Here is a 16,666-nt window from a genome sequence, read left to right as displayed (position 1 = left end):
TTTCAATGTGACACCATGAAAAAGGACTACAATTGTAGCCATCGGTCTCCGTTAATAAAGTTCCTGTTAAAGTTCCTATCCAGAAATGGTCTCGCTTCCTCATCTCTGAATGATATGGCCCATGGCACTTACCTCTTTAAATCGGCTCCTCTTCCCTTGCATTTGTACTCCCCTAACCACACAGTCCTGTAGATTTTAAGAGAGATTAGTTCTAAATAAAAAGAATTTATAAACGAAATTTTGGGAAAATAAATTATACTCCTGGAAGTTTATTAAGGGAAGGATCATTACCCTCTCCTTGAAGGGTCTCCCCAGTCCATCCAACCCGAAGGTTTATAATGCCATCCAAGTTACAGAAGGAACAGACCACTCTTGAAAATATACCCCAAGCTGTTCCCAAGTATATCGTCCCAGTCCCGTTTATTGTACACTTTACAAAAGAAAACCTTGTGTCCTCTCCACAGCCGAACTCCTATGCTGAAGTCGCGATTGTTCCCCGATCCCAGAGTCTGTTGAATTAAGCGTGCACTCGATTCGAAACCACCTTCTATATCAAAAAATTGCGAGAAAAAACCCGACAAACGGCAGAAGAAGCGAAACTATTATATTTTTCAAAGAGTTTGAAAAAGTCGGCGAATATGCACCGTGTCAAAGCATCATCGGAAGAACTTAATCTTGAATACTTTATTTACGCCAGAAGAACTTGTTCTTGCAATTGGCTATATATGGTCATCTGATTCCTTTGAGCTTGGGCTTGGTTGTGCATTTGGCATGCCTGATTGAGCATAGTAGGTTTCTACTTGGGTCGTCTTAGTGTAGTAGCTCACTGGGGCCCTCGGTATCCCGACGTTGGAATAGTCCGAGGGTTCTTGGTATTTATAGATCCTCCCAACTCCGATCCCAAGTGGCAATTCAATCAGAAAAATCGAAAGTCAGAGCTACACGGCCAAGATTACTACAGAAAAGGTTGCAAGTCCATGACTATGTTTGGGAGGATGACTTGGCTAGAGGAGGATTTTGAGTGTTGTATTACACAAATTTATCTTGTTCCAGATCTTAAAGGTCTTCATTTTTGTATTTTTAATTGCCAAATAAACCTTTCAAAAACCTTTATCCATTTCATAATTTCCACTGTTCCACTTATCTTGATTAAACCATTACAATTACATTTGATAGATTTTCTAAGTTTTCTTGTTCCTACCTTCCACCATATTTAAACAGATTTTCTGTTATATGAAAAAATCATAGACAGTGCAAAGTCGTAAAGAAATCATGAATATCCGAGAAAGAGTTTCACATTTTCATATACAATATTGATGGAAAGATAAACATCCGAATATGATTTGCATGCATAGAATAGAAAGTTACAGAAAGTTATTACATAACGGTAACTTCTACAATATATGATCTCAGACCATGTACACTACCCTTAAAATGCCAATCCCAAATAAACACACATCAATCAATCCCTTGACACGAAAACTGACCTGAGACTTTACCCCTAAAAACTTGTCTATACCACCAATATTGTGACCACTTTATAGCCAACTTTATTTTGAAGTAGGAACTGGAACTCTTATCTGTCTTGGTTGCACAACTTGCAAATGGTTGCAGCCTAGGGATTGAAATGGGCGCAGTGGTTGCAAAACTATGAGTCTGGGTTACCATGCCAGTCCACATCAACCAGGCCACTCCAGTGCTTGAACCAAGTTCTTGAAGTAATTACGGGTCATGCTGGTCAGCTCACATAGCTTTGTACGGAACTCGTTGAAATATCCAGGTGGGTCATATCCATGAAGGTAAAACGGTAACTCTTTCTCTGCACATTGATGAAGCCGTTCTAAATACAACTCCGCCTGTTCTTGAAGGAACTCAAAAAACTGCCTCTTCTTTTGTTCATGCTCATTTCGGGTAAATAGTATCCATAGGCATAGGTCCATTTAAGAACGCGCCTGCATTCAATTATCTGCAACCAGGCCTCTGTTGTGAACCTGAGTTCTGCTTCCGATACACATGCATTGTGTGTACTTTTTTTTTTTATAGGATCACATTGTATGTACACCAGCTTCTCGAAACTCTTACCTTTCATTTTCTGTAAATCCGTGATTGCCTTTTGCCTTGACAACTGATTGGCTGCCCATCTTACATAGTAATGAATATATCTATATGACAATCTTTTAGCCAAATCTCTTGAAATTACATATGCAGGTCATAAGCATGTTACCTTGGTTTTTCTCAATTGGTCGCTTGCACTTTGGACAGTACATGCAAGCCTTGGTATTAGCTAATTTCCAGACCATATTTCTGAACTCATCCTTATTCTTAAATATCCACTTGCCCACGGTGTCATGAATCCAATCGGACTATGAGCATCCTCGATGACAGTTCATAGAAGCTATGTGTGCGGTTGCAAGAAACATCGTAGTTTTGTCTACCACGCAACAAAAATATTATAGCAGAACAATGATTTCGGGCGCAAATACCCACTTCATCATAGAGCCGCTTTTACTTTGTAACCATAATAAGAGCGATAAAATGGGCGGACATATGATTTTAAACCATTACCATAAGCTCCTCTCAGACTTATCAGCAAATCCACATACCTATGAACCCCACACAAAAAAACGCGGCTCCTTTGCCATATCCTTTGAGTGTAAATAATTGTCTTAATAAGGATCATTTTTTTACACACTTGGAACAGGGTCTGATGTTGATTTGGTAGGATTTGAAATACTGTGACCGGCTTCCAAAAATGGAGTCGATGACATTAGCTTTAATGGTGGTGGAGGCATTGTCCTCGAAGGAGGTGGAGGCATAGTTCTTGGAGGCGGGGAGGCATCACGGTTGATGTTGTATGGACCAATTTCTTTGGAGGCGGTATGTATGAAATGTTTTCAAGTTTTTGGAATCCTCTAAAAGTGGACTGGCTTAACAAATTCTGAATTCTGCAAGAAGTTCGAAAAAAACAAAGCCAATATTTGAAAAACAATAATATAAGTTACTGTTAGAGGGGGTGAGCCGTATGATATAAGAACATCCCTGTCTGGACCGGAGGCAATTCTAAATCAATACATGCAACACCTCGTGCATTGATCCGGATGTGGGAGAATTGGAGAAAACAAAGAATACAATTTGGAAAACCGGATGTCAATCATTTGGAGGCTTAAAGAATGTGATGGGACATTTGAGGGATACAACCAAAGCGTCGGGGATAATTGGGTATAACTCTTACGTTAGGGTTAATACCAATTCAAACACGCACAATGTTTGAGAAGCTAAAGGGTTGGTTTATCAAGAAAAGAGAAGTTACCTCTGGACCACTTATCCAAAGTGAATGTGATGCAGCAAAATAACTATGGGCTTGGCTCTTTGACATTTTCAAGGTAACTCCAATTATCAATCTGCAAGGTGTGTCAGCTGCGACAAAATTCCTAAGCCCAATCAGAAAGGACCTATGGAATTCAGGTGTTGCTAGGAAACAAAGCTGTTTTTGCGTTCACCTCCGTCATCTTCAAAGCAAGTCCTGCAAATGCCGTCTCCCACGGATAATAGCAATCAAGGCCAGGTACATCCAGTTTCTTCCAGCAATGCCCAACAACCAGTTCTTCCATTAGGTATGTTCATCATCAATTTTTCATTAAAAATTCTATTATTGCAGTTATTAAATTTTGTCTTAACCTTTCAGTTTCTTGATAATGCAATTTGATAATTACGATGATGTCATGTAATGAATACAACTCATCGTTAAATTCAAAGAAACAAATAATTCAAACCGACGTTAAATTTAAAGATACACGCATAAAAACTTTACTAATTCAAAATTCAAAATTCAAATATTCAAACAATGAAGAATTACCGGAACACAAAGTTCATCAGACAATTGAGAAGAATCCGGGAAATTCTATTGTTGTTGTTGATGATTTTGAGACCCGGAGAAAGAAGAATTGCAGCAGCTATCAATAACAGTAATGGTAGAAGAATCGCTTGAACAATTTCCATTTCCATTCCCATTACCATTAATTGAATAAGAATCAAATGTATCACCACCACCAATCATTTCTTCTTCTTCATTTGAGAAATTGAGTAAATCTTCAATGACGAAATTCTCGTTGGGTTTTTGTTTCTCTGGTGTGAATTGGGTGGTTTGGGTGTTGTAGTACAAATTCTGTGATTCCATTATGGGGAATTTTTAGGGTTTACAGAGTTGGAAGAGAAGAAGGTTGTTTTTTTTAGAGAGAGAAAGAGGGAGTTGTTTGTTGTGTTTTTTCAGAGAGGGAGAGAGTGAAACATTCGGCAATAAACTCACTCTGTATATCGAAATCCAATCCAAATGATCATATCATATGAACTCAAAACAAAGTTACAATAGAAAAAAAAAAAAAAAAAAAAAGTCAAACCTGTGAGAAGGGACAATATAAGCTTCCAGGCTTAGGAAAAAAGTTCTCTTATAGCACGAAGCTTCTCTTCGGGGTTTTTTCTCTGAAGAAGAAGGTTGTGTAGTAACTCCAGTGCAGTTTCTCACAATGAAAAGACGACAACTATTAGTTTGTCTTGTTGGGTTTGAGCGGAGGAAAAAAAACGAAATGATTGCCTGCAAAAGGAAATCAAGATAATTGAAAGTGGTTCGAACAAAGAGGATTGAAAGTTTTGGAAGAAGAGATGAATAAGAGAAAAACTTTGAAGAGATGATTTTTTTTTTTTTTTTTTTTTTTTTGAGAGTTTGGGAGTGTTCTGTAGAATAGAAAAAAAATATATAAAAAAGGTTTTTATCTATTTTGGGTTACGAACAATTGAATCGGCAAAAAAAGACGTAGAAACTCTAAGCCTTTGATCTGAACCCCGGTACTAAAATGAAAAAGAACTTCTTGTTTTGTTTGGAGATAAGATTTAAGGAGTAAGAATGGAGATAAAATTTAAGAATAGAGATAAGACTTAAAAAATGTTTTTATCTACTTATCTATGGGCTACGAACAATTGAAATCGCAAAAAAAGGGCGTAAAAATGGGCGTAGAATTCATTTTTTTAGGTAAAATCTGATGTGTCAGTCTGAGAGAAAAAAGAGGAGCTGACGTGGGTCACTGGGAGCATTCTCAACTACTCAGTATTAATGGTCTTAGATATATATATTTCATTCAATTTATTCTGTTATATTGTTTCTTTATAAGGATTTATTATTGTAAAAAATAGGGTTGAGAATATCAATTTATGCGAATAATTGAATCAATAAAGTTAGTTTCCCTTTCAAATAATCAAATTCCTTTGATTTAGTTAGAATATTACAATTTTGGTGTTATTTATCTCTTAATTTATTTATTTAACAATGAAAAGGCGTTAAGTTATTCATTGTTTAACATTGAAACCTGAAAAATCTTACTAATCCGACCCAACCCGAGTTGGGCTTGGGCTGAAAATTTAAGGACCGACTAGGGCTTGGTCCCAGGCTCGGGTTGAAGCATTTGAAACTCGGGTTGGGCTCGGGTTAGGCCTCAACCCGACCCTAACCTGCTTGAGTTCCACCCCTAATCCCAGTAGCAGCATATCACATAGTGTTGAATCTTATAAGGTAACATTATGGTACGGATCATCTTCTTATCGAGTAAGAAAATTAGGATAAGTCATCAATTTAAGGAGCATATGCTAATTGGGGGCAACTTGTTATGGAGTAGTCCATTGTGTTTTTCTTGTTGACTCATTGTTTTTTTCTTCTGTGCATTTTCCTCTACTTCGTAGTCTTAAAAGGATCTTGATATAGAGAAATAAGATATTGTTATCTTTTTATATCAAGTTGAAAGTCTAAATTTAGATATTAGCCTTTAGGTTAGATAACATGTTACTATATGCTCCATATTGCATAACACTATTCAGTCAAGCCCAGCTTGGACACATTGGAGTGGTGACCGGTAGGTCTAACGATTTGGTGAGTATGTCAACCAACTAATACGGCAGATAAACAATGTGAACTACAATAACTCCAGATGGAATTTTCTCGAGAACAAAGGGCAAATGAACCTCAATATGTTTAATTTTCTCAAGAATAACTGAATATGAAGTGTTTCCACCTTCACCTGGGACAATGGGATTTAAGGGGTTAAGGAATGAAGTTTGAACTATCAAATTAAAAGATAAAATAAAAATGAAGTATTCCGCTATCACAATGGAGGTTAGACTCCATTTGATGTAAAAGGCCAATTCAGTCACAACTAAATAGTGAATCGAGGCATAATATCTTATATGCACCATTTTCTATCTTTTATCGCTCAGTATCCGGCTCCATCGATGATATTGAGACAACGTTTGTAACTTTCTTTCCATGAGACAAAACGACTTTAGAAGTTATAAATTCCAAAAGTGGATCAAGGATCCAACATACTAAACATCAGAGTAGTTGTCATTGGAGAGATAAACAAACTAATTGTATGAGAAGATTTGAGGTATTGCCGAACCAATAAGCATGCAATCGGCTGACCAACTGGATAAGGCTTAGAGTCTCTTTCTTAATAAAGGACGTTGTTTACATCAGATCGAGTGGCTTAGAGTTTCTTTCTTAATAAAGTGTGTAGTTCATATTGCAATGAACCACATTAAATAACTCCTTATTTAAATGGCCGGCTTTTAGTAGTTGGTACAGTTAATTTCATTTATTTATACCTATATTTTATTTAATATTTTTGTGTATGTTAGTGCTGTTCAATTTATTTGAGAATGCCCCCCATGCTAGCTAGGGGTGCCAATGGGTATCCGATTACCCAGAATTGAAACCGAATGTTCCGGTTTTGGGTCTTAAAAAGTTAGATCCATTTAAAACATTTAAAACTGGTCATTACGAATTGAAACTATATAACCAAATAGTAAAAAATCCGTGGGTACCCGAACCGAAACCGGAACCGATTATTATGATTTTGATATATAAAATATAGTATTATATTATATTTAAGATAATCAAACTCATACATTATAATATAAAATATGTTGTTTACGTATAAAAATCTATTAAATATATATAGCATAATAGTGAATATGTGTTGTTAAACAAGTGTATCATAGATGTTAATAATAATGTCAACGTGTATATTATGAATTAACTAATATATTTTATATTTATTAAATTATGCATGTGTATATTTAAATAGGATACACATGCTTGATATATTGTGGTACATGTACTTATTATAAACCAATATGTAGTGTTTATGTTAAAAATTAGTAATGAGATATAATTGTAAGACGTATGTACTCGCATATTCGATTTAAAATGCGAGTTAATACACGTGTACAAATATATATGTATGTACGTAAAATATATGAAAGTAATAAATATATGTAATTCCATGTGTAGACGATCGAGTTAATATAAGGAAACAAATATATGTGTATGCACGTAAAAAATAATCAAATTTTTGGGGTTAGATATTTGATTATTTTAATTTCTATATCAAATCTTGAAATTATCACATGAATGGTAAATGTTTTAACGTGTATGATTGATATATGTTCATAGATTGATGTAAATATGATTGTTGATACATCACTAATTATACATAAAATATTATCATGTAGGAAAAGAAAAAAATAAAAATAAAAACAAGTTTTAGTGTTTAAATGATTGAAATTGTTTAATAATCATAATAAATAATAAAGACCCGAATTAGAACCGAAACCGATAAAAAACCGTGAGTTTTGATGGTTTTGAGTTGGGTTCTATAATTCTCATACTAAAACCGTTGAGAACCGAAATCGATAAAACCGCAAATGGTAAAACCCAAATCAAAACTGCTAAAACCTGACCCAAAACCGACCCGTTGGCACCCCTACCCCATGCGCATGATAGAGGAGGTACAATGTGATACCATTGAAAGATTTAGAGTTGATGGATCAAATGACAAGTTCAGTGTTGCGTCATACAACCTCTTAGCACCTATACATTTGCAAATGAAGTATCAGGAAGATCTTAAAGTTAGTCAATGGGAAGAACGATTTGTGAAGATAATTGAAGAATTATCGCGATATAAAGCTGATGTATTGTGCTTACAAGAGGTTTTTTTTTTTTTTTTTTTTTTTTTGTTTCAATATTATTTGTTTAAATTGTGTTAATTTAAAATTTTCTAATTTTAATTTTAAAACTTTCAAAACTTGATTACTTAAGGTCCAAGTTGAGTATTTCAAGGAACTCAACGACAAGCATGAATGTATTGGTTACATCGGATCTTTGCTACACAAGGTAGACGGAGTAAGTGAGATAGATGGGGACCTTTCCTACACAAGGTAGATGGGGTGAGATAGACCCATGTTTACAATTTTTTTTCCATTGATTGTTAGGACAACGCCTAACCACGCTTTTGTTTTAGTTCTTCGATCACAAAGCATAGGACGTTTGGTATGTGTTCTGAATACACATCTCGCCAAAACATGAAAAAGTGAGTTTTCTGAGTCTTCTTTCCAACCCAATTGGCCTCGTCACATTCCGAGGTCTGTAGAGATAGATATAATGTCTGGAAGTTTGGTTGACAAAAAATAGTGCGTCAGAAATCAGTTTTTGTGCACTGTGTTCAAGTTCAGTTTTAAAATAGTTAGGGTGAGATTTAGAATTTTTGTAAAACATAAGAAAGTAATTTATGTGTGTTAGCTTTTCAACGCAAAAAGTCTCGATACATTTGGACCTCTTTGGAAAGTGTTGTGTCCTTCAGAAGATAGTCCATCAGAAATCCAGTTTGCTAAAAATTAGGATTTTTACCGTTTTCAACCTAAGTTTTCTTCTAGATGGGCTGAGGTTGGGACTTCAAGTTCTACATTAAAAAGTATGTCTACATACCCTAGTTTCTAAATAATTAAGTTACATGTCATTTGGATGAATGTAGGAAAAACTATAGCATTGACAGGTTGGCTAGAAAACCTATCGTGTTATCCTTTATGTGCATGAGTCTATTTTGGGAAATATGTCTAGTAATGAACTAAGATTCTCTTAAACTCTTCTTGGGTGTTTTATATAGCGTTTGTAGTCTAATTTTAGATTGTATTTGGAACCGACATGGTTCATAAGATCGTTTTTTTTTAGAATCAAAAGTAGAGAAATATCCATTTGTGAGTTTTTGGATTTAAAGGTTCATAGTGTATCTCTGGGTATGAAACTTTACGTATATGATTGTAAGAGTATTTGAAACTTATTGTATGTGATTATATATAGTATAAATTATTGTTTTCCTTAAAGGTACATACAAGGATGTTTATATTTATTGGTTAAAAGCTACGTAAGGCTTGATTCTAATCTTAAAGGATTGGATACGTATGCGGTCTTATGTACAGATGCAGTCACTATATTATCTATTATATATTAGTTAGTAGTTATTGTGATAACTATATGTGTACAATATTAGTACTTAATTGTGTACGTGATCGTGGTTGTTTAAAATGTATTCACGAGACATTTAACTAATGCGTTATTCATGATTGAACCTTTTGATATCTATGATTTATATAATTGATAATGAGGTGAGTTGATTAGTTATTGTGTTTGGAATCTTTATTAATGATTCTATTGTTTGAGACGATGTTTGTTTTGTAATTAAAATATTATAAGAAATGGGAACTCTTGAGTGTTAAAATCCGGTGTAAAAGTGTCTAGTGAAAATTTAATGTGTCACCCACATCTTTAGATCTCTCCATGCCTATGTGATGAAAAGAAATGAAATGACATATTTATGAGTAATGATGTCATGTGAAAAGCCGCCTTAAAGAGGAACTAAGGCATTCGCTTTGCGGGTTAGCTATATTCCTTGAATGTACGAGAATGTAGGTCTGTATTCCTTGAATGTGGCGGGAATGACCTAATAAGGTATTAATTGAATGTGTCATGAATGACCTGTTAGTGTTATGATAGGTATTCCTTTAATGTGGTAGGAATAACCCAAGATATTCATTGAATATGCCATGAATGACATGTTAGTGTTATGATGGGTATTCCTTGAATGTGGCGGGAATGACCCAAGGTATTCATTGAATGTGCCATGAATGACCTGATATTTTGTTATGCCCAAAGGAGGCTTTGTGATTATGTGTATGGAAAGCCAAGAGATGGCTATGACTCACAAGTTACGAGTTTACAAGATGAAAATATGTTTCCTGAAGGCGATATCCCCACTTGGGACATATGTCTTGTAGTGGTACTCGGTGTGAGTGAGTCACACGGATATGTATGCTTTGGAAAATGTGTGAAATGCAAATCGTGGAGTAGGAACTAAAGATTGGGCTGTGTCTTTTAATAAATGAGTCAACGATATAATTAATAAGCAAAGTAAAATATTGATTTTACGTGTGATATAGTTATTACATATGAATATTTATGTATTATGATGTACATGATTTCTTACAAGGAAATGTTTATGTGGTTTGTGTGAGTTGATACTCACGAGGGATAAATGTACTCCTTGGTTGTGATATTTTCCCCGTTCTCATAAGTAGACGAGTGGTTTATGTAAAATATTAGGTTTATGTATGAGTGAGTTGTTGGATATGATTGGTTGTGTATTATTATATGATACATATAATTTCTTACGAAAGAATGTGACATGAATGTTAATATTGGTGATATATTATGCTAGATCGTGTATTCTCATGGTTGTTGAGAGTGAAGTAGAGATATGAATTAAATGTTTATGTTTGGAAAACCTAACTTAGTTTTGCAGGAGGGTAGGACTTATTAACATCTTATGTAGGGATGTTATCCTACCCTATCACGTAAGCGGATATAGGTAAGATGTTAATTAAATTAATTTCCTAGATAATGGAATTGAAATCTTACTTGGGAAGAAACTATACGCCGTTTCGAAAAACGGAACTATCTTGTCTTCCAAGTTGAAATGGTTGGTAACGTTATATTTATTAATTTGAAAGATTGAATGTAGTACTGTATATGTTATTTTAGTCTTACTCATACCAGCAAATTCAATTTGCTAACCCATATTTGCTTTCTTTTGCAACATGAGTGTGTTCTTGGAAACATAGATGGTAGAATGCAGTAGATGAAGTCGCTTGATTTGGATTCGCTCTTGGAGTCTTACTAGTATAAGTTTTATGAAGTATAAAGTTTTGATTTGAAATAGATGTAATAGAGTTGTTAGTAATTCTTGAATTCGTACATTAAGAGTTGTTCTTTTGGTTTTAATTTGATCACATTTTTCTATATCGTGTTTAGTAATGGGTTATTAGGGTTTCGTTTCATCCTGGGTTTTCAGAAGATAGAATAGGGTGTGGATATTTCCCTATTTCAAGTTTTTTGGAAATTTGGGGTGTGACACTCACAGACTTCCAACCCTCATCCAAGGAAGAGATCACCCAATCTTAGATCGGTCCATTTATGAAAGTTATCATACAAGGCGAGCTCCCAGTGGAGGCAAGGAATGCTCGTGCCATACAATTTCGCGCTCCTAGATACACCATCATCAACAGACGATTGTTCCGTAAATCTGCAGGAGGACCCTACCTAAGGTGCGTAACTCCACGCGAAGGTCAACTCATCTTTGACAAAATCTTCAAAGGCGAATGTGGCAACCATGCAGGAGCAAGATCTCTCGCTCACAAAGCAGTCGCCCAAGGGTATTATTGGCCGGGCATGCACATCGAAGCAAATAAGTATGTTCTCAAATGCCACAAATGTCAAACTTTTGGTCACAACCACCTAAGTCCAGTAAGAGAGTTGATCAACACAGCCAACCCATGGCTTTTTCATATATGGGGGCTAGACATCATGGGACCATTTATCCCACAAAAAAGAAAACAGGACTCAAATACGTCCTTGTAGCCACAGATTGCTTTACCAAATGGGTTGAGGCGATCCCACTTGTTAAAGTTAAGGAAGTCCACGTCATCAACTTCATATGGACCAATATCATCACAAGATTTGGTGTACCCCATACCCTCATCATGGACAACGAAACCCAATTTGCCGACACACAAGTTAAGGCATTCCTACAAAAGTGGCGCATCACTCAAGCATTTTTCTACACCTAGATACGCGCAAAACAATGGCCAAGCAGAGGCCACAAACAAATCCATCAAAGAGAATCTCCAAAAAAAGTTGGAGAGCAAGAAAAGCCAATGGCCAGAACAACTCGAGAACATTTTATGGGCATACAAAACAACAACCCGAGCCAGTACCAACGAGTCTCCTTTCACACTTTGCTTCGGAACAAAAGCAGTAATATCATAAGAACTTACAATTACAACTACACATTCTGACATCGTCGAATCAGGAGAAAACGACAACATCTTATCCAAAGAAGTCGACCTCCTAGAAGAGCACAGGGAAACTGCTATAATATCCCTAGCTCGGTACCACCAAACCATCCAACGATCTTACAACAAGAAGGTCATCCTAAGATCTTCCTAGGCTGGCGACCTAGTCCTCAAAAGGACCCTAGCACTAGCCAAACTTGACCCAACTTGGGAAGGCCTGCACATAGTTCATAGAGTCATTGGAAATGGAGATTACTGGATCAAAACTCAACTCGGTGATGTGCTTTCCCGACCTTGGAATATAGTTTTACTCAAGCACTTTTACCAATAATTTTTCTCCAGATGTATCAATCAATATGAATAAAATTTCATAAGCATTTCGCGTATAAGTGTTCTCCTTGCATTACATGAGTAACACGCATCTTGCACTCGTTGCCCAATCTGGGATATCAAAGTCACCGACCTAACACTGACGCCAAGTTTAAGCACGATTCAACTATAATTACCATGCAAAGGCTAATTATCAATCAAATCCAATCCACGGTCCCCCAAAAGGACCACAAATCAACTTAACACTAACGTCAGGGTTAAGCACGATTCAACTATAATTGCCACGCAAAGACTAATTATCAGTCAAATCCAATCCAAGGTACCCCTAAAAGGACCATAAGTAAACTTAAAGCCTTTGAAATAGTTAAGTTTGACTCAACTATAATTACCACCCAGTAAAAAATCAATAAGAAGTTCCCCCAAAAGAAACCACTCTATCAACCCACACACACCTAAGGACACGAAGAAACCTAGGTGTCAACTACACCCATCTATCAGGTCGTACAAAAATACTGATGACCTAAAAGCATCAGGCGATCTACCAAAATATGACAGGTCGTCGAATTTACTACTATGCAGGATAGGTCATCAAATAACAACACAAGAAGCAAGGGAAGCAATCACATTCATACCAAATTCACAAATAATCTCATTTCAAAACAAGTAAGTAATTTAACTACTTTACTTACTACAAAGTCGGTTAGATACTAGAGGTCCCTAAGTTATCCTGGGAAAACGACCTCAGCATCCCCATCAAAAATTGAAGTTATTAGTATCAACAACAAAAATAGTTCAATAAATTCACCCACCATCAAACATATCACAAGAAGAACAAAATTAGTTGACACAAGACATATTCTCCACATTTAAGGGGTCCAGATTGCAGCCTTTTTCACCAATAGAGCCACCAGCCGGATCACCACTTGCATTAAGCACTTCAGTAGCAACATCCTCAGTTGGTTCGGCAGCTAGTGCAGCACTCAGGTCGGTAGACAAATCAGATCGTCTACTAGCATCTACAGCAGTACTTTCTACAGTTATTACTGCAACCCCACTTTCGACAGACCTTTTCAAGGTTTTGTACTTACGTTCTAGTTCCATATAATCATCCACTAGAACGTAGACATCACCGCTCTCTACCATATCGACCAGGTCGTTGTACTCCTTCTGAGCTCGTTCAATAATGGCCTGCAATTGTTTGCTCTCAGCAATCCAATACGCTACCTCCACCTTTGAAGAGTCAAGAGATGGCTGCAATAAAGCCACCTTCCCAGCCAAATCACCGACCTGAGCCCTTTGCCCCACCACTTCAGCTCGTTCAACCTCTTGCACAGCCACCAATTTATCATAAGCCTCCTTGGCAACCTCCAGCTCCTTCTTGTACAAGTCTGAAATAACTGCCATCTCTCTCAACTTCCTATACATAGTCAGAACTTGACAAACCAACAAAATAAGTCAAAAAGCAGTAACTCAAAGCACAAAACAAAACTCAGATCGAAAGAATACTTACAAAACAGATCGAGCGATCCATGTCTTTCAGATTCGCCTCTAGATCCTTCCCAGTCTCCAGGGCGCTCCTATCCCCATTAAGGATAATGCTTTTCAGCAGTCCATTCGCAACCAGTGCAGACTTGAAACTACAGTCCCTATTCTTCATCAGCCGCATCAGCCCTCTCACTTGGTCGTAATAGGTGACCATCCTATCCAGAACATCAAACTTGCCAGCCTCATCACCTTGGAACGTACTTCCAGACCCTTTGCATTTTTGGGCAGTTGGCTTAGTGTCACTAGCTTTCTTCTTGCCCTTAACATCAGCCATACCAACATCAACCGCCAGCTCCTTCAGGTTCATCCTTTTCAAAGGAGCCCGACCTGATGAAGAACAACCTTCCCCCATAACAGGTCGTTCCTCAGACTCAGGTCGCGTCCTCTTAGCCGTTTCAGGATCGCCATCTTCGGTTCGCCTCTTCAAATGAGGCCTACGAAATGGAGCAGGAGCATCACCACCTCCCCCAACACTCCCACCTCCACGGCCACCCCTATCATTCACACCCCCTCCGCAGGTCGTCTAGACACAGGACGGCTACCAGAGCCTCCTCCAACAGTCCTAGACCCAGAAACAAGCCCCCCTCCTTTGAACCTCTTTTTCCATCTTAGTGTCTGAGCTAGAATAAGAGATCTCAAAGATTAACTTTCGGGCCCTCTTCTTTTGCTCAACCTTCTTCCGGTTGATCTTCTTACGTCCGCGCTTCTTGAAGTAATGCGCAACCTCTCCCAAGACAGATCGTTTCTCCTCCCAACTCAAACAAGCAAACTCTTCTATAGCTCCAGTGTTCCTATGCCCACGAATAGCAATCTTTGCAAAAACGGGGGAAAAAAAAATTAATTATCAAAACGTTGTAATATCAACTAACCTACATACACTATAACCTATCACATAACGACATACCATCCCATTTTATAGTACGATTCGCCAACTCTCAGTGAGAAGGATAATAATTACCCACAACCAGTAAATGCCTACGCCCTAATCCTCCTTACTCACACCTACAATCACACGAGATTTATCTTTCAGCACCTGCAAACTAAAATTTATAGCAGACGACTTTTTCACCGAAAAATGCTCAAGCACATCCGATAAACAGATGTTATAACCCCTATCATTCAATAAATCAAACACATGTAAAACTTTCCAACTATTCCCCACGAACTGACAAGGGGCTTTCCCACAAAAGTTCAAAAACTCCACAGCACTACGTGAGAACGGTAACCTCAGCTCAGCCTTCAATTGACCATAACAAACCACAACACCCCTATCCCGAGGAACGTAACCCAAGCCAAATACGTTCCTCTCTACTCAGGTCGTATATTTCCAGATTAGAGTTCTCCAAACCAAACTCCCCCCTCAAATCAACAGTATTATCTACCAACCTAGGTACTGCCTCCTCAACCATCGTCTCCAATGAGAAAGATGATGACGCCTCATCTCCACTACACGCCCTAACACCACCATCTCCATCACTCACAGTTGTCTCCTTCGACTGATTCAATGCAACTTCCCCAATCGCACTACAACTAGTAATCGACATGACAACACAAAAGCAAAAAGGAAACAAAAAGATCAAATTTTTTCTATCAAAAAGAAACGCACCTGGAGACGAAAGGTTAGAAAGATTTTGTTTATCTCTTTATGTTTTTCTTCCTTTGTTTTGATAAAATGAGGAAACAAAAGATCTTCAGACACAAAACCCTTTAGCCGCACAAATCTCGAAACAACCATAACATTTTGCCTTCCCTACAAAACACAATCATAACCAACTTGCCTCGCCCACAAACACACCGCGAGTTGGGCCCATGGATCAAATCCAAACAGTTCCCACACATTTTCCAAAACCGTTCATTTCTTTCAAATAAGCCAGTTGTATGGCACATGTAAAAAGCTTTATTTTATCTTTTCTTTTTACATTAGCGCTATCCAAAAGAATAAATAAAATAAAGGGGGGGTTATGTAAGTACCCTTCGTTCTCAAACCAATCACTACAGCACATGCGTCAACACACCAGATCGTATCATCACAGCTCGTATATCACCAGGTCATACCACGCCACTAAGATGTAACCACGACCCAAACTAAGGTCGTCCCAAATATCAAATACAGCCATACATGAAAACAAATGATCTACCGCAATCCTGAAGCTCAGTTAACGCACCAATGAAGGAGAAATTTACTTTGTAACAACAGGAGTAATGACGAATCATCAAGAGAGCACAAAATATAGATCTACACTTGACAACAGCCTGAAACAAATAAAAAAAGTCAGACCAAACATCTGTAAGTAGAGAGAGATGAACTACGTAAAACTTGATTCAAGTTCACCCAAGAAACTTGATACGCATGCAACTTTTATCTCAAACAAGAGTACAACCATTCCCCCACAACTTCAACATCAGGTCCTAGGTAGAAACCCACACATCTACATCGGATGTCAATCTTCCTTACATACAAAGACTGCAAAAAGAAGTGGCTACCGGATGGCAGCTGTTTATATGTATTCGAATGGCTTACCAACTGGTGAAAGACTCGAACAGAAACAATTAAAAGGTGACA

General features: G+C 37.2%; 1 protein-coding gene across 1 annotated transcript; it reads right to left on the bottom strand.

The window, feature by feature from the left end:
* Window positions 1-13,186: 13,186 nt before the first annotated feature.
* LOC147487470 (uncharacterized) lies at window positions 13,187-15,465 on the bottom strand. The gene is made up of 2 exons (XM_086575246.1): window positions 14,069-15,465; window positions 13,187-13,991 (listed from the first exon to the last, which is right to left on the bottom strand). The coding sequence occupies exon 2, from the start codon at window positions 13,981-13,983 to the stop codon at window positions 13,396-13,398; it is 588 nt and encodes a 195-aa protein (XP_086431372.1). The 5' UTR covers window positions 13,984-13,991; window positions 14,069-15,465; the 3' UTR covers window positions 13,187-13,395.
* Between the last annotated feature and the right edge of the window lie 1,201 nt (window positions 15,466-16,666).

The sequence above is a fragment of the Coptis chinensis genome, chromosome 7 (assembly GCF_015680905.1).
Source record: "Coptis chinensis isolate HL-2020 chromosome 7, ASM1568090v1, whole genome shotgun sequence".
NCBI classification, from domain to species: Eukaryota; Viridiplantae; Streptophyta; class Magnoliopsida; order Ranunculales; family Ranunculaceae; genus Coptis; species Coptis chinensis.
This window is presented reverse-complemented; position numbering and strand designations above follow the sequence as displayed.